Genomic DNA, 25,333 nt, shown 5'->3' with positions numbered 1-25,333 from the left:
GCTAGAGCGTCAGCCTGCGGACTGAAGAGTCCTGGGCTGGGTACCTCAGTCGCAGGCTTGATCCCCAGCCCCAGGGGGTGCATGCCGGAGGCAACCAGTCAAAGTATTCTCTCTCTGTCTCTCCCCCTCCCTTCTACTCTATAAAAAAAAAAAAAAAAAATCAATGGACAATATCCTCCGGTGAGGATTAACAAAAAATAAAATAAAATCCCTGCTCTGGTCTAGTGTCTAGTTTAAGGATGCCTTGTTTTCTCCTTTTGACCCCCTTTCTGATTTCTTCTGTATAGCTTCAGAGTCTCAATAGTTCATGCCTCAGTTCCTCGATATATAACCTAAGATAGGGATCATAGACTATTATAGTTGAAGAGGATCTAAGAGGCCAACATGATCTATCCCCATTCAATACATCAGTATTACTCAACGTGAGTAATGTCACTGATTTTGTTTCTAAAAGAAAACATTTCTCATGGACACACAGTGTTAATTTAAATTATGTTGTTGTATTATTATTTAAATATGTTTAAACATAAATCTAGGTGTAAGTCCTCATGCTTTAGTACTTAATACAATACTAAGACCAAATAGAGCCCTAGCCAGTTTTGCTCAGTGGATAGAGCATCAGCCTTCGGACCAAAGGGTCTTGGGTTCGATTCCGAGCACATACCTTGGTTGCAGGCGCCTCCCTGGCCCAGGCCCTGCTTGGTCGGCTCGTGCAGGAGGCAACCAATTGATGTGTTTCTCTGACATTGATGTTTCTCTCTGTCTTCCCCTCTCTCTTCCACTCTCCCTAAAAATCAATGGAAAAATATACTAGGGCGAGGATTAATAAAACAAAACAAAAAATCAAACCTTCAAATTCAATAAACAAAACTATAATCAGAAAACTGCAAATGAACATTAATTTAATGTGACAGATGACATTATTTTACTGAAGTGAAATTACCAGAGTTGGAGAGAGACATAGCTCTAATCTGCTCCTGTATTTAATATGACTTTGGTTTTTTTTTTATTTAAATAATATTGATGCAGAAAAATGGCCTGTTCTTGTTAGTATATTGTACAAAACAGTATGAAAAGTTAAGGTTTTGGATAATCACACTTTCTGCCATCTAACAGTCCTCAAATGATTATTTAGTGAGGGGTTTCTTGATAACTCTGTAAGGCTATCTTGTTGACCACATCCATTCACAGGTGTTTGTTTTTTTATTCAACAAATCTTTATTGAAAGACTATAGGTTCCAGAAACTGTGCCAGCACTGAGGATACAGTAGTGAACAAAAGCGGATATGGTCTTGAGGGGAAACAGGCAGTATCAGGTAATCACAGGAACAGATGGAGAACTGCAGCTGTGACAAGTGCACTGAAGGACAGGTACAGGGCTCCAGGAGAGCCCGAAGTCATCAGGGAGACGGGAAAGGCTTTCCTGAGGGTGGTGCCTATACTGAGCTCTGAGGGATGAGTAGGTATAAACCAGAGGAAAGCTTTCCAGGTGAGCAAGGTCATAGGGAGGGGGATGCTGCTCAAGGAACATAAAGAAGGCCCTGGATTGGATGGTAGACCTCGGGGGCCTCAGGGATGTCAGTGAAGGGTCTTAAGCAGGGTGAAATGACATAATTAGATTGCTGTTTTGAAAAGATTACTGGGCCAGTGGAGAAAAGACAGGTAGAAGACAGGAGGCTATTGCTTTAGTTCAGACGAGAGATGTTGGTAGCTTAGAGATGGAGAGAAATAGACACTTCAAATAGCTTTTTAGTAGGTAAAATGTGTAGAACTTCCTAAGTATGTGACCAAGAGAATTGAAAACATGTCCACACAAAAACTTGTACATGAATGTTCATAGCAGCTCTATGTATATTAGCCAAAATATGGAAACAACCCAAATGTCTATCAATTGATGAATGGTTACATAAAATATGGTTTATTCATGCAAAGAAATATTATTCAGCCATAAAAAGAGATAAAGAACTGATACATGCCACAACTAGATGAACCATGAATATATTATTCTAAGTGAAAGAAACTAACCACACAGAAAAATTATATAGTGTATGATTCCACTTATATAAAATGTCAGAATAGGTAAATCCAAGAAACAGAAAGTAGATTAGTTAGGTTGCCAGGAGCTGGGGGTCAGGGGAAATGGAGAATGACTGCTTAATGGGTATTTTTCTTTTGAAGGTGATGAAATGTTCTGGAATTAGATCGTGGGCATGGTTACATAACTCAGTGACTATACTAAAAACCATTGAAATGTTCATTTTAAAGGGTGAATTTTATGGTATGTGAATCATATCTCAATAAAGCTGTTACTTTAAAAAAAAATCTATAGAACTTAGTATGGATTTAGATAAGTGAGGTGAGGAAGAAGGTGGTGTCAAGGATAACACTATGGTTTCTGGCTTCTGTGAGTGGATGGAGAGCGGATGCACCCAAGGAGGTCTAAGGGGGAGGGGCAGAGAAAGGTCTTGAGTTTGAAGTGTCTGAGGCTCCCAGGCGGGCAGGCACTGACCGCAAAGGGTACTGCAGTTAGAAGGCAGTGATTCAGCTGGTCCCACAGATACTCTGTTAGAAACGTTTTAAGAGAATCACCTAATATAAATGGAAACATAAACTTAAAATTCTTGTAGAAAACTCAAGGACCTTTGAAAGTAAGTCTACTAGACCCTACCAAGGTTCTGGGGAAACTGGCTGAAGAAACACAATGCTGAATGCAGAACTCACTTCCCCACTGATTGTGGGACACCCACTTCTAATCCCCAGAGAGTATAGTCAGCAGGGGGATGGGATGAAGGGATGTTGCATCTGTAAGATCACCTTGGATAAAAATAGTGGAAAAAAAAATCAATTTAAAGAAGGTAAGTTCAGCTGTCCCCCTAAGAAATTGTTGGAAATGTTTTTGATAATAGAGATTTGGAAAACACTGAAGCCAGTCCATGGAAACTAGGGGTTTTCTGTAAGACTGGAAATTTTAAAACTTAAGATAATTTAATTGTACGTCACTGTCTAAAACTATTATTCTCCGATTATTCAGGCCAAACTTGTTCAAGGCACTATGGATGTTCTTTGCTGGTTCCATGCAAGTTTCTCAGTTCTAAAATATGCACTGCCAATCCTGACTAGCAAAAAATATGACTGTATTGTATGTGTGCACTATTAAATTATAACCATAAGCCCCCAAATCCAAACGTCACACTCAGAGTGATTCCCTGTTTCTTTCCTGCTTTCCCCGTTAATATTCTTGTGCCATTTGTTTATTTGTTTTATCTAGCTGATAGGTAGTTGACAAATGGAAGCACACTAAAAATCTAAGGAAAATATAAGGGGATAAAACTTAAAATTGAGAAAATTCTTTTTTAAGTTATGTAATTTTCTAAACGTTAGGAAGAATTATAATTCTTCTCTTTTGGTGCTAAACCCCCTGGATCTGGCTTGTAGAACATCAATATTTGGGAAGGACAGGATTTGAGAATACCTGAATCAAAAATGCAGTGGCATAACAAATGCTGTGTTGTGTAGGAAGCCTAGCAAAGAGTAACTGGGTTCTTTCTTCTGAGGACTATCTTGTATTTGGATCACGTTGTCACAAAGAGTTGTGAGTTCATGGATTCATTTGGAAAATGTTTATTGAGCACCTATTTTGGATTAAGCACTGCAGATACAAAGATGAACCAGACTGTCTGCTGTGTTGAACATCTGTACCCCCTCTCCTCCCTTGGGCCCTTGGTCTAGCTAACTTTCATTCATCCTTCAGGACTCAAGTGTTGCCTCCTCCCAGATGCCTTCCCCGTCCCTCTCATGTTCTTGTCACACCCCAAACTTTTCCTTTCATGGCACTTATCCCACTAAAATGGGTGGTTCTGTTTTTTATTTTATTTTGTTTTACCAATTAGTATAGCTATTTTTTTAAATTGTGGTAAAATATATATAACATAACATTTGCCATCGAGTGCATTCCTGTTATACAACCAATCTCCAGAACTTATTTCATCTTCCCAGACTGAAACTCTACCCCCATTAAACACTGACTTCCCACTCCTTCCTTCCCCATCCCCTGGCAACCACCATTCTACTTCCTGTCTGTAAGTTGACTACTCGAGGAAATTCATATAAGCGGACTCATACAGCACTTTTGTGCCAGGCTTATTTCACTCAGCATCATGTCTTCAAGCTTGATCCAAGTTATAGCATGTATCAGAACTTCCTTTTTAAGGTTGAATGATATCCCATGGTACATATATTTACCACATTCTGGTTTTTCCATTTACCTGTCAGTGGACACTTAGGTTGCTTCCACTTTTTGGCTATTGTGAATAATGCTGCTCTGAACAGGAGTGTACTAATACCTTTTTGAGACCCTGCTTTCCATTCTTTGGGGTCTCTACCCAGAAGTGGGATTGCTGGGTCCTTTGGTAGTTCTCATTTTTATTTTTTTTTTATTTTATTTCATTTATTTATTTTTTTGAGGAAGGGGTGGTTCTGTTGTGTTCACCAGGAGCAGGACTGCTTCAGACAAAGGACAGCAGTGAGACGTCTGGGTGGCAGCCCCCGAGGGCATGCAGTGGAGCGAAAGACCTGGCACATAGAAGAGTGCAGCAAAAATGTGCTGGATGAAGGATATTGAATCAGGGAGATGATCTGTAAACAAATAATTACACTAAGTTCAGGTGCTTTATTGGGGGTGTCTAAAATGTGATGGTAGATAAAGGGAACACAAACTATGGAGGATAGATCAGGAAAAATGGGCAATATGTTTTTGGTGTTTTCTCTGAAATCATAAATTGTAGATGTTTATGAAGCCTCTTTTAAAATATTTCTTATTGCTTAACAAATAAATGCTGATTTGAAAAAATTCATGCATGACAGAAATGTGTAAAGCAGGAAGTAAAAGTCTTTGCCTCACCAGTCTGCAGGGATGATCACTGTTGACAGGTGGTGTAGACTCCTCTGTGCATAATCTAAGAGGCTTTAAAAATGATTTCAGTGTATCTGTGAGTGTGGGAAAATTACCGACTTAATAGGTTCTAGGCATTTTGGGGTGGGGCAGCTTTTTCTGCACAGTGGAATCTGTTAAAGAAAGCTGCCATCCACAGAAATGAAAATGAATCCCTTTGTTTATTAGGGAATTTTATAAGTTGTATTATTTGATGATTCTTTTTATGTTGGCTCAATTTTAGAATTACTAAGAAAAGAAAATCAGTGTTTCTTGTTTTCTAATGAAATGTTGAGGCCACACAGACAATGGTGGTTAGCATTTATTTGGAGAGTTCTGCCTTTGCTTTCATGAAAAGACTGATTTCTTAAAAATCCACGGTGGCAGCCTGGTGGTGGGAATGGAAGGGCACAGATTTTATTATATTAAATAATACTAAGTCATCTACCTTGGATAATTTATATATCAATTTAATATCTGGTTTAATGTCAGTCTCTTTTTAAATAAGCATTGTCTTCCTGTGAAATAACTAAATATTCTGTAGTCCATATTACCCAGACTATTGAAAAGCACCTTCTCAGAAATTGACCCATATAAGACTTCATATTTGATTTGTGACTTTGGCTAACATTGGAAGGATCTCCTGATGGGAAACCTTAAAACTCTGCTAGTTCTCTGACAGATGAAGCCGGCCTCACTCATGTAAATGACGTGGCTGCATAAATAAAATTTACAGATAAATCCCCATACTTAGTTTTCTCGGGCTGCCAGCAAAAAGTAAAAGGTACTAATGCCTATGCCATTTAGAGAACAAAGTGAGATACAAAAGTGCTGAAGTCTGCTTGCCTCTGTGTCCTCTGTGAGCCTTTGAAGTGGGGGCTCTGTGGGGCAGCGTCATATAATTACATAATAAATGGCCAGAAGTCCCAGAAGGAGGAAGAGGTATAGAGGGGTTGGACTGATCCACAAACTAATTAATGAGGCCCTGCCCAGCCACATTCTAGCAGACAAAATTGAGAAAGAGCAGCCCAATGATACTGCGCACACTAAGGCCAATATTAAATAAATGGTTCTCGGGTTTTAAATGATCAATCTTTTTCTCTAAACTGCCTCATCTTTTTTGATCCTTAGCAAGAGCTGGCAGTAGATGAGTACCTGCTATGTTAGATTTATTTTTCTCCTCTGTGTCACAGACAGTATAATAAATTGCGAAACCTCCTGAAGGATGCGCGTCATGATTGCATTCTCTTTGCTAATGAATTCCAGCAATCCTGCTATCTCCCTCGGGAAAGAGGAGAATCCATGGAAAAGTGGCAGACCAGGTATGGCACTGAATTGCTGTGTGTGTTCATATGATCATCTTCTGTAATTTCTTTATCATTGGCTATTTGGGAATTAATCTAAGTGGTATGCTAAAATCAACAAAATTATTCTGGAACCATGATTAATGCTGAAATGCTTACTGTGTCAATATTTTAGGTATGTCAATTGAATGCATAATTGATCTGTTTTAGAAATTATAATTAGGGAGGTTATACCCAGAGTAAGTTTGCCCCAGACCCTAATAGCTAACAGGGTCATTCCAGTGATCCAAACGTCATCACTTTGCTTGTGTGTGGGAGGATGAGGAGTCCTACTCTGGAGCTAAGATCTCAGTTTTTCTGGTATAGCTTTGTTATCCCAACTAGTCTTATTAAGCTGAAACTGGGAGGTTAATTCTAGTAGATCTGTTTTAGGAAGAGCCGTGTCATAGTTTAGATCCACCTAAAAACAGAGCCTGAAACAAGGACTTGGTTTGAGTTGTTTACCTCTGAGGCAATTCCCATAAACAGGACTGAGGAAGTAGGGAGAGTGAGACAGAGAAGGAGAGAAGGCAGGAAAGGATGTGTTAATGCTGTGGGAAACCGAGGCTCCGTCCTGCTGGGATCCTCTGAGAAGCTGAGTAGTGTGTGCCTAAGAAGTTACCTCGAAGGTCGGAGGCTAGGGCTTTGAGTTTAATGCCCCTTTTAGCTTTTTAGGATATGCTTTTTCATTTATTTTTAGAGAGAAGGGAAGGGGGAGAGAGAAATATCCATCAGTTGCCGCTCATATGCGCCCTGACCCGAATCAAACCTGCAACCTAGGTGTGTGCCCTGATCCGGAATCAAATCCGCAACCCTTTGGTGTATGGGAGGACGCTCCAAGCAACTGAGCCACCCAGCCAGGGCTTGTTTCTTTATCTTTTAAGCCTCACATAGCTTGTCATCCATGTGGTGCTGTGTCACTCACCCTCTCATTAAAAAGCGTTAGCAGATGGCAGAACCTCATCGTTTTTAGGCCATATCAAGCAATGAAAGGGATTGCTGTGGTGGTTGGATGTCGTAGGGAAGAATAGATGTCAAGCACTTTTTTTTTAATTTCTTTATTGATTAAGGTATTACATATGTGTCCTTATTCCCCCATTACCCCCCACCTCCCATTCATGCCCCCACCCCCCTGTTGTCTGTGTCCATTGATTAGGCTTATATGCATGCATATAAGTCCTTTGGTTGATCTCTCCCCCTTACCCCCACCCTCCCGTACCTTCCCTGAGGTTTGACATTCTGATTGATGTTTCTCTGTCTCTGGATCTATTTTTGTTCATCAGTTTATGTTGTTCATTATATTCCACAAATGAGTGAGATCATGTGATATTTATCTTTCTCTGCCTGGCTTATTTCACTTAGCATAATGCTCTCCATCTCCATCCATGTTGTTGCAAATGGTAAGAACTCCTTTTTTACCGCAGCGTAGTATTCCATTGTGTAGATGTACCACAGTTTTCTAATCCACTCATCTGCTGATGGGCACTTAGGCTGTTTCCAAATCTTAGCTATGGTGAATTGTGCTGCTATGAACATAGGGGTGCATATATCCTTTCTGATTCGTGTTTCTAGTTTCTTGGGATATATTCCTAGAAGTGGGATCACTGGGTCATATGGGAGTTTCATTTTTAGTTTTTTGAGGAAACTCCATACTGTTCTCCACGGTGGCTGCACCAGTCTGCATTCCCACCAGCAGTGCACGAGGGTTCCTTTTTCTCCACATCCTCACCAGCACTTGTCATTTATTGATTTGTTGATGATAGCCATTCTGACAGGTGTGAGATGGTTACCACATTGTTGTTTTGATTTGCATCTCTCTGATGATTAGTGACTTTGAGCAGGTTTTCATATGTCTCTTGGCCTTCCTCTGTCTTCTTTCGAAAAGTGTCTATTTAGATCAGTTGCCCATTTTTTGATTGGGTTGTTTATCTTCTTTTTGTTAAGCTGCATGAGTTCCCTGTAAATGTTGGAGATTAAACCCTTATTGTTGATATCAATGGCAAATATGTTCTCCCATGCAGTGGGCTTTCTTGTTGTTTTATTGATGGTCTCCTTTGTTGTGCAAAAGCTTTTTATTTTGATGTAGTCCCATTTGTTTATTTTCTCTTTAGTTTCCATTGCCCTAGGAGCAGTATCAGTGAAGAAATTGCTTCGGCATATGTCAGATATTTTTCTGGCTGTGGATTCCTCTAGTATTTTTATGGTTTCTCATCATATGTTTAAGTCCTTGATCCATTTTGAGTTTATTTTTGTGTATGGTATAAATTGGTGCTCTAGTTTCATTTTTTTGCATGTATCTGTCCAATTTTCCCAACACCATTTATTGAAGAGACTGTCTTGACTCCATTGTACGTTCATGCCTCCTTTGTCAAATATTAATTGAGCATAGTGATTTGGGTCGATTTCTGGGTTCTCTATTCTATTCCATTGATCTATATCTCTGTTGTTGTGCCAGTACCAGGCAGTTTTGAGAACAGTGGCTTTGTAATACAGCTTGAAATCTGGTATTGAGATCCCACCTATTTTGTTCTTCTTTCTCAGGATTGCTGTGGCTATTCGGGGTCTTTTTTTATTCCAGATGAATTTTTGGAGAGTTCTTTCTAGGTCTGTGAAATATGCCATTGGTATTTTAATGGGGAGTGCATTGAATCTATAGATTGCTTTGGGTAGTATGGACATTTTAATGATGTTGATTCTCCCAATCCATGAACATGGTATGTTCTTCCATCTTTTTACGTCTTCCTCTATCTCTTTTTTTCAGTGTCCTGTAGTTTTCCGCGTATAGGTCTTCTACCTCCTTAGTTAAGTTTATTCCTAGGTATCTTAATTTTTTTGGTGCAATGGTAAATCGCAGACCCTTTAGCATTTCTTGCATTGCTTTTTTAGTCTCTCTTTCTGTAAGTTCACTATTGGTGTATAGAAATGCCATAGATTTCTTGGCGTTAATTTTGTATCCTGCTACATTGCCGAATTCATTTATTAAGTCTATTAGTTTTTTGATGGAGTCTTTCGGGTTTTTTATGTACAATATCATGTCATCTGCAAATAAGGACAGCTTTACTTCTTCTTTTCCAATTTGGATACCTTTTATTTCTTCTTCTTGTCGAATTGCAATGGCTAATACTTCCAGTACTATGTCGAACAGGAGTGGTGAGAGTGAGCATCCCTGTCTTGTTCCTGTTCTTAGGGGAAATGGTTTTAGTTTTTGCCCATTGAGTATGCTGTTAGCTGTGGGTTTATCAAATATAGCTTTTATTATGTTGAGGTCTGATCCTTCTATTCCCACCTTGTTGAGAGTTTTATCAAGAAAGGGTGTTGGATTTTGTCAAATGCTTTTTCTGCATCAATTGATATGACTGTGATTTTTTTTTTAATATATTTTACTGACTTTTTACAGAGTGGAAGAGAGAGGGATAGAAAGTTAGAAACATTGATGAGAGAGAGAAATCGATCAACTGCCTCCTGCACGCCCCCTACTGGGGATGTGCCTGCAACCCAGGTACATGCCCTCAACCGGAATCGAACCTGGGACCCTTCAGTCCGCAGGCCGACGCTCTATCCACTGAGCCAAACTGGTTAGGGCTGACTATGTGATTTTTATCTCTCAATTTGTTTATGTGATGTATCACGTTGATTGATTTGCGGATATTGTACCATCCTTGCATTCCTGGGATAAATCCTACTTGGTCATGGTGTATGATCTTTCTGATGTAGTGCTGGATCCGATTTGCTAGAATTTTGTGAGGATTTTGGCATCTATGTTCATGAGGGATATTGGCCTGTAATTCTCTTTCATTGTGTTGTCTTTATCTGGTTTTGGTATTAGGGTGATGCTGGCTTCATAGAAGGAGCTTGGAAGTGTTCCTTCCTCTTGAATTTTTTGGAATAGTCTGAGGAGGATAGGTTTTAGTTCTTCCTTGAATGTTTGGTAAAACTCCCCTGTGAAGCTGTCTGGCCCCCGGCTTTTGTTTGCTTTTGATGACTGCTTTTTGATGACTGCTTCAATTTCTTCCATAGTTATTGGCCTATTGAGATGTTTAGATTCTTCCTGATTGAGTTTGGAAGGTCATATTTTTCTAGGAATATGTCCATTTCCTCCAGGTTGTCCAGTTTGTTGGAATAGAGTTGTTCATAGTATTTTTTAACAATCCTTTGTATTTCGGTGTGGTCTGTTGTTATTTCACCTCTTTCATTTCTGATTTTGTTTATTTGGGTCCTCTCTCTTTGCTTCTTGGTGAGCCTGGCTAGAGGTTCATCAATCTTGTTTATCCTTTCAAAGAACCAGCCCTTGGTTTTGTTGATCTTTTGTATTGTTTTTTTTGTCTCAGTGTCATTTATCTCCGCTCTGATCTTTATTATTTCCTTCCTTCTGCTTACACTGGGCTTTTCTTGTTGCTCTCTTTCTAATTCTTTGAGTTGTAGGGTTAGGTAATTTATTACCATTGTTTCTTGTTTTTTGCAGTAGGCTTGTAGAGCTATGAACTTCCCTCTCAAGACTGCTTTCGCTGTGTCCCATAGATTTTGGATTGTTGTGTTTTCATTGTCATTTGTTGCCGTGGTGTTTTTTATTTCTTCCTTGATCTTTCTCGTAACCCAGTCATTGTTTAATAGCATGCTGTTTAGTCTCCATGTGTTTGATTTTTTTGGATTGTTTTTATTGTAGTTGATTTCCAGTTTTATGCCACTGTGATCTGAGAAGATGCTTGATATGATTTCTATCTTCTTGAATTTGAAGAGACTTTGCCTATGACCCAACATATGGTCTATCTTTGAAAATGACCCATGTGCACTTGAGAAGAATGTATATTCTGTGGCTTTGGGGTGAAAAGTTCTGAAGATGTCAGTTAATTCCATCAGGTCTAGTGAGTCTAGGATTGATGTTTCTTTGCTGATTTTTTTTGTTTAGAGGATTTGTCCAATGGTGATAGTGGGGTATTAAAGTCTCCTACTATGATTGTATTGCTGTCAATCTCTCCTTTGATATCCTCCAGGAGTTCTTTTATGTATTTGGGTGCTCCTGTATTGGGTGCATATATGTTTACCAGAGTTATTTCTTCTTGTTGGATTGCTCCCTTTAGTATTATGAAGTGGCCTTCCTTATCTCTTGTTATGTCCTTCACTTTGACATCTAATTTGTCAGATATAAGTATTGCTACCCCAGCTTTTTTTTTTTTTTTTTTTCATTTCCATTCACCTGTGAAACCTTTTTCCATCCCTTCACCCTCAGTCTGTGTGCATCTTTTTTTCTGAGGTGGGTTTCTTGTAGACAGCAGATATATGGGTCATGTTTTCTTATCCAATCTGTTACCCTATGTCTTTTGATTGGGGTATTTAATCCATTTACATTTAAAGTTATTATTGATAGGTACTTATTTGTCGCCATTTTTATTCTTTACCCCTGTGTTCCTTCTTCGCTTCCTATTTCTTTCTCTTTTTTTACAGCAGACCCTTTAGCATTTCTTGCATTGCTGGTTTGTTTGTAATAAATTCCCTTAGTCCTTTTTTGTCTGTGAAGCTCCTGATTTCACCTTCAATTTTGATTGATAGCCTTGCTGGGTACAGTATTCTTGGATTCAGACCCTTCCTTTGTTTGACTTTGTATATTTCATTCCATTCCCTTCTGGCCTGATGAGTTTCTGTTGAGAAATCAGTTGCTAGTCTGATGGGGGTTCCTTTGTAGGTAACTTTCTGTCTCTCTCTGGCCACTTTTAAGATTCTTACTTTGTCCTTGGTGTTTGCCAATTTAATTATAATGTGCCTTGGCGTCGGTCTTTTGGGGTTCATTTTGCTTGGGACTCTGTGAGCTTCTTGGATTTGTGTGGGTTTTTTCTTCCCTATAGCAGGGAAGTTTTCTGTCATTATTTCTTCAAACAGGTTTTCTATTCCTTGCTCAGTTTACTCTCCTTCTGGAATCCCTATTATGTGGATGTTGTTTTGTTTCATGTTGCCCCAAAGTTCCCTTAGGCTCTCCTCCTGCTTTTTAATTTTTTTTTTCCAGAAGCTGCTCTACTTGGGTATTTTTTCCTACCTTGTCTTCTAGCTCACTCTGATGCGGTTCTCTGCTTCTTCTAGTCTACTCTTGATGCTTTCTATTGAGTTCTTTACAGCAGCAATGTCATTTTTCATTTCTTCTTGGTTCTTCATTTCCTCTTGGTTCTTACTCATATTTTTGAATTTGTCTTCCATTCTTTTCAGCCATCTTATGACCATTTCTCTGAATTCTTTCTCTGACAGGTTGCTTGCCTCCATTTTGTTTACTTCCTTTTCTGGTGATGCCTGCTTTTCTTTCATATGTGGGCTGTTTCTTTGTCTCCCCATGGTCTCTCTTCTTTGGGTGTCTGGTTATGTAGTTCTCTATCTCCTGTGTTGATTTAAAGGCACAAAATACAACACAACCAGGTACAACACAGAAGGCACTGAACAGAAATGTATTCACGATATTAATAACCCAAATAAAGGTGACCACCAGAGAAAGGCAAATTAGGGGATAGGAGAGAAAGAAGAAGAGAAAACAAAAAAAAAAAAAAGAGGAGTGCCAAAATGAAATTGGGGAAAGGAAAAAAAAAGTAAGAGAGAAAAGAAAGAGAATAAGAAAGAAAAGGGGAACAAACTATATATATGGGGAGAAAACTCCAATAGAACAGCCACTAATCCCAGCAAATGCCAGCAACAAGTACCTGGAGATGAATACAAACTACAAACAACAACTAATATCAAGCAAGGAGAGGGGAAACAGAAGCAAAAAACAAACAAAACAAAGCAAACAAAAAAAGAAAACAAAAAAAAAGAATAAGCAAACCATTCTCACAGATAAGCATAAAAAATCGATATAATCAACATTCAAGCAAACAACAACAAAAGGACAGAGAGAAAAACAATTTTTTGGATAGTGAAGACAGAGAAGAGAGAGGTGTGTATGAACTCGGAGCAGGGGATTGGAAATTAGATATATAAGTAGGGTGAAATTTTGACGGGGTTAAAAGAAAGAATAGGGAACATCTAAAGCAGGAGAAGGGTAAGAGAAACAGGACAACAAAAGGGGAAAAGTTAGGAAGAGAGTGATGGCATATACGTAGAGTTGAGATAGAGTAGAATGATGCTAAAGGAAAGATGAAAATAGAATGTAGAACACTAATCTCAAAGTCAAAGAGAAAATAAAATGACACTTTTTTTAAAAAAAAAAAAAGGTAAAATAGTAGTAGTAATAATACTGATTGAAAATAAAAATGTAATAATTAAAAAGGTAAAATCAAGTGAGGAAAAAAGAAAAAAATTTAGATTCTTAAGTAAAAGATGAAAAAATTAAAAAAATAAATATAAATAAAAAATAAAAATAAAATGTGCAGTAGTGAAGGTCATTCACTTCCTCTATTGTTCTGTTTGGCACGCCTGTTTCCCAGTCAGGACAGTATTGCAGTTCCCTGTGTTCCACTGTTCCTCAGTGTTGTAAGCCAGTCCTGATTTTTAATCAGGCGGTGTGTCTTACTTTCTTGTATTCCTTTATTTGTGATTACACAAGAGTCAGTTTGTGATTCAGCCCCTGGGTGGCAGTGTTTCTGGATTGACCTCTGGGTCTATAGGTCCTCTCTAGCCTGTGCTTAGATCCTGCTTTCCCTGTGGCACTCACTACCGGTTTGTGGGAGTGGGTTGCCCCAGAGCTGGTTCTCCGACGGTCACTTCCCGCTCCGATCCCCAGGTTCCAGAAAAACAACTTTCCCCTGCAGTCTCCCAGGGTGTCCCCAACTGGGTGATCCCATGCACTGGGCTCAGCAATCAGAAGCAAGGATTTAAAGAGGAGAAAGCGCAAGTGTGCGAACTCCAGGGCTGTGCACAAGTCTGCACAGTCCTTCCCCCACCCCCACCCCCCCCGCCCGTGTCCAAGCAGCCGGCACACTTTTAAAATTTTTAGGCTGTCCTTCTGCGTCATATCAAAATGGGTTGCTTTTTAGAGATCCCCTCTGTTAGCAGCTCTGAGGACCCCCTTCCACATTCACAGATCACGCCAGCCCCAACAGCCATGGATTTTTCTAGGCACAGACTTCCCCCGGTCCTCCAGCTCCCGCAGTGCATGCGTTTCTCTGTCCTGCCGGGACCAGAGACCTCACCTTATCCCAGGGAAAATCTGACCTTTCCACGGTGGAGTGTAGAGCTCCTCTGAATCCGCATGTTTGCGCCAATTGGGGACCAGTGCTCTGGGGTTCTCAGCTGTTCAGTGGGTGCCGCAGTTGTAGATTTTCAGGCTTCCGATAACACCCACTTTCCGTCAAGCACTTTTTGACTCATCTATGTATCCCCCAGAGTACCCAACCCAGGGGTGTTTATAATGGTGTCAGGAAGTATTTGTTGAGTGAAGGATTGCAGATCCAAAGTAAGATATAAAATTCTGAATAAGAGCTTGTGTTTATCTGCCTTGAGGGCTCACGTGCCCTTTGCTTTTCTAGGAGCATATACAATGCAGCCGTTTGGTACTATCACCACTGCCAGGACAGGATGCCCATCATTATGGTGACAGAAGATGAAGAGGCAATTCCGCAGTATGGAAGTGAAACAGAGGGAGTGTTTGTGATTTCTTTCAAGGTATTTCCAGCTGTGTGTGTGTGTGTGTGTGTTCATTTCCTAAGTAGTTCCCAGAGGGCTCTAGATCCCTTTGGCAATATAGAAAAGGGAAAATAAAGAATGAAGGAAGACTTGAAGAAGTTCCATGTCTTCATTACTCCCCAGCTAATTAATCTTGACTTTTGCAAATCTGGGCAAACTACCTGTGACTGTAAGGCCTATAGCAGGGGTCCTCAAACTTTTTAAACAGGGGGCCAGTTCACTGTCCCTCAGACCGTTGGAGGGCCGGACTATAGTTTAAAAAAAAAAAACTATGAACAAATTCCTATGCGCACTGCGGGCCCGGGACAAGTCGGCTGCTAAGCAGGACAGGCAGCGGCACCCGGCGGGCCAGATAAATGTCCTCGGCGGGCCGCATGTGGCCTGCGGGCCATAGTTTGAGGACCCCTGGCCTATAGCATCCAAGACCTCAGTCCAACAAGCCCCTGTTGACAGAAACTCACATTTGTAGTTTCAGCAATAACAAGATGAGTGATGATGATGATGATGATGATGATGATAGGTTGAATCTTACAAAATTGCCACTGTTCTGTTGTTTTTGACCTACAAAATGGCGATTTTACCTAGTTCCACTTACTAGCAATAGCCGACATATCTATGCCAGACACTGTTCTAAGTGCATTATTTCATTTAATTCTGGCAACAATCCTGTGAGGTATGTGTTATCATCCCCATTTTATTGGTGAGGAAGAAAACTAAAGCACAGAAAGGCTAAGCAACTTGCCCAAGGTCATATGGGTGGAAAGTGGTAGAACTGGGATTAGAACCCAGGCAGTCTTTATTCCAAAGCTCTTAACTATCATGCTTTACTGCCTCCCAAATAATTCCTCTGAATACACAGAAAACACAGTTTTAAAGGCCAGTCTTGTTTCTTCACTCTTCGCCACGTATGAGTATGCATGGGGATTAAGAGAATAAAGGAAGGGGTGAGACATGATATCGTTTATGTAAGGGCTGTTGGGTCAGTTAGGTGTACAGATCACAGGAAGGAGCAGCATTATCGGTGACAGGTTCTTGGGCCGTCTTAGCAACACAGTTCTCCTATTTCGTAGGTACCTTTTGGGACAGTAGGATGAGTATTAATCTCTCTATCATTTACTGGTCTCTTCTGTCTGCCCAGTTGGTCAATCAAGTTCCAATGGTTGATATCTTTTTTTGACTCAGAGACTAGAATGAGGCCCTCCATTACCCCTGTCAGTTTACAGAATGTCTAGTTGGATTTTGAATTGTAGATTCTATAAGTGTTCCAAGGTGCATGTATTGCTAAAGATTTGCCAATAGAATTCTCTTGGCCCCACTATAAAAAGTGTTCTGGCGTGCCAGCGAATTCCAGGGCACTGGATATTAATGGCAGTGTCACTTATTTTTTCTGTTGCAATACATCATGTCTTGTTCCTGCAGAGGACAGTTGACTAAAATTACATTTTTCTACTTTTTGTGAAAATTACTTTTCTTTGTAGTTTAGTGGTATAGTACAGTTTTATTTTGTATAGCATTTCCTAAGCAAACTCCTCTGTGACCGAGAGCTTCATAGAAGTGAATGATAACAGGAGAAAGGAGATACTGTGAAGATCAGATGGGAAGGAAGCCTAGAATTTTCTATGGGGACTTGAAGTTAGATGGGGAAGAGCAAAGGCAATAAAGCCTCTGGAATAGGTGGTTTATAGTAGTAAAAGTTAATCTTGGTAACTTTTATGCCTTCTCTTTATAAATTCAAGCCTTGGATAAAAGTACTGGAAAATTTTCTGCAAAATAAATTTCTTGGTTTACATAAAGTCCTTAATTTATATAGTATCTGCTGAATTGGAGACCTTTGAAAGAATTTATTTTATCTTATTCATTTCTTTTGTGTAAAGCCTAATCACTTCTAATCATTTAATGTAGTTAGTTGCAATTTAGCTTAGATTTATGTGTGGGGGTTTTTTGCAATTTAGGAGTAAAACTTTTTTTTAATATATTTTTATTGATTTCAGAGAGGAAGGGAGAGGGAGAGAAAGACAGAAGCATCAGTGATGAGAGAGAATTACCAATGGGATTCCTTCTGAATGCCCCCTACTGGGGATCAAGCCCACGACCCACCCAGGCACGTGCCCTGACCAGGAGTCAACCATGTCCTCCTGATTCATAGATTGACACTCAACCACTGAGCCAGACTGGCCAGGCAGACTTTTTTATCAATAATTTTCCTCTGATGTTTTAGCTATAAATTTGCATTGTCAATGAACATGTAAAGTTGTACTGTGGCTTATGCAACAGCTATCACTTAAGCAAGCCTTATTTTCAATTAGCACTGAAACGGACCACTGCATATTCACTTCTCACTGAGTTGCCCATTTTGTTTCATACTACTCACATTCTTGTTTTAAATGCCTTTTAATTTTAACAGTTCACTTTACAGTGCTGTTTACTGAAGTTATTTGATAAATAAAAATGCATAAATTTAAACACACACACACCTAAGCAGACAACTTTTACCAAGGCTCCTGTAACTTCTGGTGTCTTTCCTGACCGCCTTCACACAATTTTCTGAATTATGTTTTCCAACTTAACCAGCTGCACCACAAGGGTAACTGCCACTAATCCTAAGTAAATATTTCCTATTCTCCTTAGAAAGAATCAAACCCAGCTTTTACCAGACCTTTGGTGTCTGAGGCTCATACTCATGGTGTGCAACAGTTGCTTTTTTGAGCAGAGACTAATTCTTGGTGCTGATAAGTGACAAGTGACCATATTTTGGGGTACCAATGTTAACACAGACAGAACTTCTGGGAGGACTAGGGAAAGAAAGGAAGCAGTTTTAACAGGACCCTAAAATTAGTGGGAGAAAAGCTAGAGTTAACAAGGATAATTTATTTTCTTTTTAAGTACAGAAAGAGAATGCTAGATCCTACCTCAGACTAAAGTTGAATTAATGCCCAGCCGCTGTTGCTCAGTGGTTGAGCATTACCCTATAATCCAAGAGATTTGATTCCCAGTCGGGGCACATGCCCGGATTGCTGGATCAAACCCCAGTGTAGGGCGTGCAAGAGGCAGCTGATCAGTGATTCTCTCTCATCATTGATGTTTCTATCTTTCTCTCCCTCTCCCTTCTTCTCTGAAATCAATAAAAATATATATATTTTTTAAGTTGAGTTAAAAATCATGTCTAAATTTGATTTTGTTTAGTGAGAGTCATCCATTTGAGGGAGTGTTCCACACAGAGTAGAGGTAACACAGCCAACCTCACCCACCACACTGTCCTCTTGTGGGTGATCGCCTTGGGGTTTTGTCCAGCGCCTTTCTGAAAGAACTACGCCAAGATGTTCAATGGCCCTGACCAGTTTGGCTCAGTGGATAGAGCGTCGGCCTGGGGACTGAAGGGTCCCAGGTTCGATTCCGGTCAAGGGCATGGACCTTGGTTGTGGGCACATCCCCAGTAGGGAGTGTGCAGGAGGCAGCTGATCGATGTTTCTCTCTCATCGATGTTTCTAACTCTCTATCCCTCTCCCTTCCTCTCTGTAAAAAATCAATAAAATATATATATTTTTAAAAAAAGATGTTCAATGGTATTCGGTAATATAGACGGGGACTCTGGCCACTTGTTTCAAAGTTATGTTTCATACCAGGTCATCACACTAATAGCAACTTCGAGTATCATTTACATGAAGAGTGTTACTACATCTGTGGATAGTCACAGAAGAAGGCTCGGTCTCTGGGAGCTAATGAAGTGGGGGAAAGCCTAACACCAAAGAACACTTTGCTCACTTGACTTTCCCCACTCTCTGCTCATTTGACATTGCCAGTGGTTTAAGGGAAGGGAGACATTTTCTTATACACTTTACTTCTTGCCATTTTTATATACTTAAGTTTCTTATAAATTTCAAACATTTCAGGGTATTAAAAAAAAAAAAAGATAGGCCCTAACCGGTTTGGCTCAGTGGATAGAGCGTCGGCCTGCGGACTGAAGGGTCCCAAGTTCGATTCCAGTCAAGGGCATGTACCTTGGTTGTGGGCACATCCCCAGTAGGGGGTGTGCAGGAGGCAGCTGATCGATGTTTCTCTCTCATCGATGTTTCTAACTCTCTATCCCTCTCCCTTCCTCTCTGTAAAAAATCAATTAAAAAAAATAATAAGATAGGAGCTTTTTCGGTCCATTCATTATAGGCCATTATCTGCAGCAATGACATGACAGGCAGACTGTGTATATGCCTGTGTGTGGAGAGAGAGAGGAGATTTGAAAGTTCAGAGTAATCAGGGATGTGAAAGGGTTCCATGGAGGAATAGCCTCCCTATGGTTCATTGACAAGGCTTCAGGGGTTAATGAGATGGTAGAAAGTGAACTGGTAGCATGAGGTTTAGGGAGGTAATGCTCATTTGACACATCTTCAAAACTGCATGCTGCCCGTTCCTGTTTGAGATTGTTTTATAATCCTATATAATAAAAGGGTAATATGCAAATTGACCCTAACAGCAGAATGACCAGAACGACCACTTGACCAGTCACTATGAGGTGCACTGACCGCCTCTCGGTCTCTTTCCCCAGCTGGCAGGCTCCAATAGCCCGATGGTGAATGGGGAACCGGGGGTGGGTGGCAGCGCGGGGCGGGGCCTGCTGTGGGCAGCTGGGGAAGATGGCCCTGATTGCAGGCCAGGCCTAGGGACTGTACCCACACACGAATTTCATGCGCCAGGCCTCTAGTACTACTATAATGAAAAATTACTCTCTTCTGACCATGTTTCTCTTGTAACTCCATTAAATGCAGAATTACTTGGACAATTTTTGGCCTGATTTAAAAGCTGCCAACGAGCTTTGTGACTCCATCCTTCAGTCTCGCCGGGAAAGAGAGAATGAGAGTCAGGAGAGCCACAGGAAGGAGTACCCTGAACATCTTCCCCTGGAAGTGTTAGAAGCTGGCATTAAGTCTGGACGCTATATCCAGGTGAGGTGGTAATGAAGAGTGCGCATCAGGACCGGCCAGTATGTTTTCTTCTCTTCCTTCCTTGTCTCCTGTCACAGGTGTCTAATTTCAAAGGCTGTAAACAAGATGGGTGGTTCTGAGCAAGCCCAGATCAGCGATGTTTAAGGTGCTTTGGGAGTCATTCTTCCTGTAGACGTGGTTGTCTGGTTGGAACTGCTCTATAATCTTCTTAATTGGGTTACATATTGAGCATCACATGAGTAACCTTGTGTATGCCTTCTATCACTGGGAAAGAGAATGTATTTTTGAATCAAGGTCTGGAAGTTTGGCAAAATTATAATATTTGTGAAATTTGGCTTATTCACTCCTTTGTCATTTTTTCACCCCTTTCAAAGGCCCTTTATGATCCCCCTCCAGAACCCATATGCTGTCAGGGTCTTGAGAATAAAGCAGATAAAATTATTCAGATTTTAAGTTTTGCATGTACTCGTGTCTGTGTGTGTGTGTGTGTGTGTGTGTGTGTGTGTGTGTGTGTTTCTATGCAGTTTTATCACATGGTTAGATTTGTGTATCTACCTCCACAATCAAGATACAGAATTGTTCTGTCTTGGCTTTTACATTTTTAACAAAGCTACTCAGATTACTTTTATGCAGGCAGAAATTTGAGAATACAACACTGAAGTCCTTCCCATAAGTGTGGGTATTTTAAATTAATATACCTAGAAGGACTAATTCTTCCAACTTGAGAGTAAATTTCACAACATTCTTGGGAGGGCACTTTGAGAAAGAAGGTTTTTAAAGACCACTCATCACTTAGGTAAGATAGATCTTGGCACTTTCAGCACTTGGTATAGCTAAGAATAGTTCAAAATGATGGTGTATTCCCTGGAGAAAAGAAACCTTAGGTGATGAATATTAGTCCTAAACAAAGGGATCACAGACCTTATAAGAATATTATGGGGATATTTTTATATAGGTTTTTTAAATTTAAGTTTTTATCTTTTGGAGGTAAAGCAGGCAGGAAAAAAATGTCCACATTGATTTTTATTATGATTTCAGGGAATTCTGAATGTCAACAAACACAGAGCACAAATAGAAGCTTTTGTGCGACTTCAAGGAGCCAGCAGTAAAGACTCAGGTTCAGTATAAACCTTCCATAAATTTCCACACTAGCTTTTCATTCTGATATTACCCAATGAAGAAAGTAAAGTTGAAATTGTCACATCGTATATGCCATGTCAGATATCCCCATGTACACTGGGCGTGTGGGATCATGAGTTGATTTTTTTTCTTCTCTAACTTTTTGTTGATGATTTCTGAATTTATTGTCAGAAACTTTAAAAATTATAATAGCTAATATTTTATTGAGTGGTTACTATATACTAGGTACTTTTCTGAACACTTAACATAGGTATTATTGTTTTCCACCTTTTATACGTGAGAATACACAAGGCTACACGTGAGGAACTAAATTCCAGGGAAGCACAGTAACTTGCCCAAGATCAACACTTGCTGAATGGGGCGCTGAGACTGCCACTCAGGCAGTCTGATCATGATTTTAAGACATTGCCCTGAACTGCATCAATGTGCTATATTACCTCATTGGAATCACTAAAAAAAGTATAAAATGAAGAAAATATGTAAATAAGTTGAATGATGGCGTGTACTTCTACAATGACAAGGTGAAGAGAACCCTGACAGTCAGGTAGCATGGCTGGGCTGAAGGAGAATGAGACACAATGGCTTTCTCGGGGCTTCTGCTCGTCAGAATCCCCCGTCAGTGCTGCAGTATCCATAGCTCATCAGCCTGCTGGCCTCGCCCTGGCTGCGTGGCCCCTGCAGGTGTGTGACAGAATCCCAGTGTAGGCTTACATGGTCTCATGTAGGGAACTGTCACCTACTTTAAAAGACGATTGAAGGTGATCCTTTATGAAAGCACATTATACAGTATGACATGGCGGCTGTGTTTCCTCATTCCTAGCCTATGGAACAAAATAAAGAAGCTTGACCTATTTTTTTTTTTTTTAAAGAAGGATGCTTTTCTTTGTAGGAAAGCTGATTAGACCTCAGATATATTATGTCTGAAGTGCCTCACTGGTGTGGCATCCCCCTTGGCTTTATGGGGTTTCTCTGTGCTGTCCCAAACACAGGTTTAGTTAGTGACATCCTAATCCACGGGATGAAGGCTCGAAACCGTTCAATTCATGGAGACATGGTGGTTGTGGAACTGCTTCCTAAAAGTGAATGGAAAGGAAGAACCGTGGCCTTGTGTGAGAATGACAGTGATGACAAGGCCACAGGGGAGTCCCCAAGCGAGCCCATGCCCACAGGTGAGTCAGCTGGAAAGTCACACAGTTATCCATTTTTCTTGTGAAATGTTTATTTTGCCTCTCCTCAACAATCCAGAAATTTTGCAATTATTAATATACGATATCAGCTCTTTTCCTACATTATCAGTTTCCCCTCTCTGCAGGTTTATTTTATTCTCATCAGCACCCAAATGTGCTGTAATATCTCCCATCTTAAAACAAAAACAAAACCCCTTTGAGCCCCACATCCCCTGCAGCTACCACCCTTTTCTCTGCTGCAGTTTGTGGCGAGACTCAGTGAAACAGTTAACTTGCATTCTCTCTGCTTCTTCTCTGCCCATTTTCTCTCAAAGACACTACATTCAGGAGTGCCCCCCCCCCATGCCCCCACCCTAAAAAGAAAACCTTGATGTCTTGTCCGAGTCACCAGCGACCTCAGTGCCAGCAGTCCTTGGCATATGGACCACATCTTTGGCTTCTGGGCTCTTCCCTCCCCTGCAGGTTGCTCCCCCTCAGTTCCTTTGCTGGTTCCTCTCATCCTATTGTCTGTCCTCTTGCATGCACCTGGCTCCTCTCTGGATCTCTTTTATCCTGCGCACTCTCCATAGGAGCGCCCATTCAGTCCCCTGGCTTTCTGTCTCCAGGCCAGACACCTTTAGCCTCCAGTCTTGTCTACTCGGTTGTCCGTTTGGCATCTTCCCCTGGATGTCTAATGGGCATCGCAAACTTACCATGCCTAATAACAAATTCCCTATTTCCAAACCTGCTCTTCCCTGAGTCTTCCCCATCTCCATAAATAGCATGTTCACTTTAAATTGGTCAACCCAAAGACCCTGGAGTCATCCTTGAATTTTCTTTCACACGTCAGCAAGTCCTAGCATCTCTAACTGAATTCAGCCACTCCACACTCCACCACTTCTCCCCTAATTGGATCCACTAGAACTCCTTGGCGAGATTTCCCCAGCAGCCTCCTTGCTGGTCTCCTGCTCCAACCCTTGCTCCCAGATAATCTTTTCTCCACACAGAAGTCACCGTGGTCCTTTTAAAAATCTAGGTCTTGCCACATTCCCACTCAAAATTCTCCAATGGCTACTTCCTATTTCTCTGAATAAAATCCAAAGTCCCTACTCTGGCCTACAAGGTCCTGCCAATGTGGGCTGCCTGCTATCATTGTCCTCTTCACCATTCTGCTCCTGCCGTTAACCAACTTGTCCTTTCCACCACCGGAAACAAGCTGTCCCCAAACATCCTCACACCTCCTTTTCTCACTTCGTCTGCTCACATGTCACTTTATTTAAAATAAATGCGACTTCTGACCCTTTATTACTCTGGGTCACCTTACCCTACTTACATCCTTCTTAGCAATCATTACTACTTCACATATATTTATTGTGTTCACTGTCTCCCACCCCTACAGTCACCCAGACTACAGTGTACACTCCAGGAAATCAAGGATTTTGTTTTGATACTGCTATATTCCCTGCACCTAGCACAGGATGATTGCTGGTAGAGGCTCAATAAATGTTTGTGAAAAGAAAAGATAGCACTTTTTTAAAAATGTATTTTTATTGATTTCAGAGGAGAAGGGAGAGGGAGGGAGAGATAGAAACATCAATGATGAGAGCGAATCATTGGTTGGCTGCCTCCTGCACGCCCCACACTGGGATTGAGCCCGTAACCGGGCATGTGTTCTGACTGGGAATCACACTGTAACCTCCTGGTTCATAGGTCAGCGCTCAACCACTGAGCTACTATGGACAGGCAAAGACAACACTTTTAAATATTAAAACTTGCCAAAACCGGTTTGGCTCAGTGGATAGAGCGTCCGCCTGCGGACTGAAGGGTCCTGGTTTCGGTTCCGGTCAAGGGCATGTACCTTGGTTGCGGGCACATCCCCAGTGGGAGGTGTGCAGGAGGCATCTGATCGATATTTCTCTCTCATCGATGTTTCTAACTCTCTGTCCCTCTCCCTTCCTCTCTGTGAAAAATCAATGAAATATATAAAATATATATATATATATATATATATATATATATATATATATATATTAAAACTTGTTTTGTCAGTCAGTGATTAAAAGTGTTGTGTATCAGACTTAAATGATTTGTATCCTTTCCTGTGTATCATGTTGGGCCAAACAATCTTGGCTGGTGGGAAAATGCAAGAAAAATAGTAAAAATGCCCAGTAGAGGGAGTGGGTTTAAAAAAGTGAAAATCATTGACTTTCCCCAACATACCTAAACCTGAGGTCAATAAGGTAAGAGCAAAAGAGAAAGTGGGACTAGTGGATTCTAAATTTCACATCAGGCCCCTCAGAAGAAAGGGCATACTGCCAACGTTACTTAAAACATCTTTTTAGCCCTAGCCGGTTTGGCTCAGTGGCTAGCATCTGCCTGCAGATTGAAGGGTCCCAGGTTCGATTCCGGTCAAGGGCACATGCCTGGGTTTTGGGCTCCATTCCCAGTGTGCAGGAGGCAGCTGATCAATGATTCTCTCTCATCACTGATGTTTCTATCTCTCTCTCCCTCTCCCTCTCAGAAATCAATAAAAAATATTTTTTTAATTTTTTAAATCTATCTTAATAATAAAATGCTAGGAAGGCAAATGTTTAAGCATCTCTCGACATGTGTGGATGTGCTTGAAAAAAAATGGGATGTTGTATTTCCTGCTTTCTTCCTCACTTACTGCTAAACTTGTCTGAGTCCAAATAGGTGACATCTCACCACTTAAGGTTTGTTTTCTTTTGTTTTGTTTCCCCAAAGGCAGAGTGGTGGGCATCCTCCAGAAGAACTGGCGGGATTATGTGGTGACATTTCCATCCAAAGAAGAGGTCCAATCTCAGGGGAAAAATGCTCAGAAAATCCTAGTTACACCTTGGGATTACAGAATTCCCAAAATCCGAATTAGCACTCAGCAGGCAGAAGCCCTCCAGGTAGCTGACATTGTACCTCAACTGTTTTCCTCCAGATTCTGCCAGCTCTTGAGCAGTTCCAGAAAACATTGTTAATTCCTTTGGATAAGAAGGCATAAAATGCCCCAGCTGGTTTGGCTCAGCGGATAGAGCGTCGGCCTGCGAACTGGAAGGTCCCAGGTTTGATTCCAGTCAAGGGCACATGCCCGGGTTGTAGGCTCGATCCCCAGTGGGGGACTTGCAGGAGGCAGCCAATCAATGATTCTTTCTCATCATGGATGTTTCTATCTCTCCCTCTTCCTTCCTCTCTGAAATCAATAAAAAT

The 25,333-nt window shown here is 40.8% G+C and overlaps 1 protein-coding gene across 4 annotated transcripts in view; it reads left to right on the top strand.

Moving 5' to 3' along the window:
* Positions 1–25,333, top strand: part of DIS3L (DIS3 like exosome 3'-5' exoribonuclease) — a gene marked incomplete at its 5' end in the record, with an annotated part of 43,374 nt that overhangs the window by 3,880 nt on the left and 14,161 nt on the right. For 2 of the 4 annotated variants that reach the window (XM_080682361.1, XM_080682359.1), the window contains 6 exons: positions 6,124–6,252; positions 14,715–14,850; positions 19,632–19,808; positions 20,847–20,925; positions 21,938–22,117; positions 24,860–25,029. In XM_080682361.1, the coding sequence (XP_080538487.1) occupies positions 6,124–6,252; positions 14,715–14,850; positions 19,632–19,808; positions 20,847–20,925; positions 21,938–22,117; positions 24,860–25,029 (871 nt within the window). Of the gene's footprint in view, positions 1–6,123; positions 6,253–14,714; positions 14,851–19,631; positions 19,809–20,846; positions 20,926–21,937; positions 22,118–24,859; positions 25,030–25,333 lie in introns of those variants that run through there. The other 2 variants (XM_080682360.1, XM_080682362.1) reach the window with 2 other exon arrangements.

Source organism: Plecotus auritus (assembly GCF_963455305.1).
Source record: "Plecotus auritus genome assembly, chromosome: 1".
NCBI lineage: Eukaryota > Metazoa > Chordata > Mammalia > Chiroptera > Vespertilionidae > Plecotus > Plecotus auritus.
Note: the sequence above shows the minus strand (reverse complement) of the source record. Positions and strands in the feature narration are given on the sequence as shown.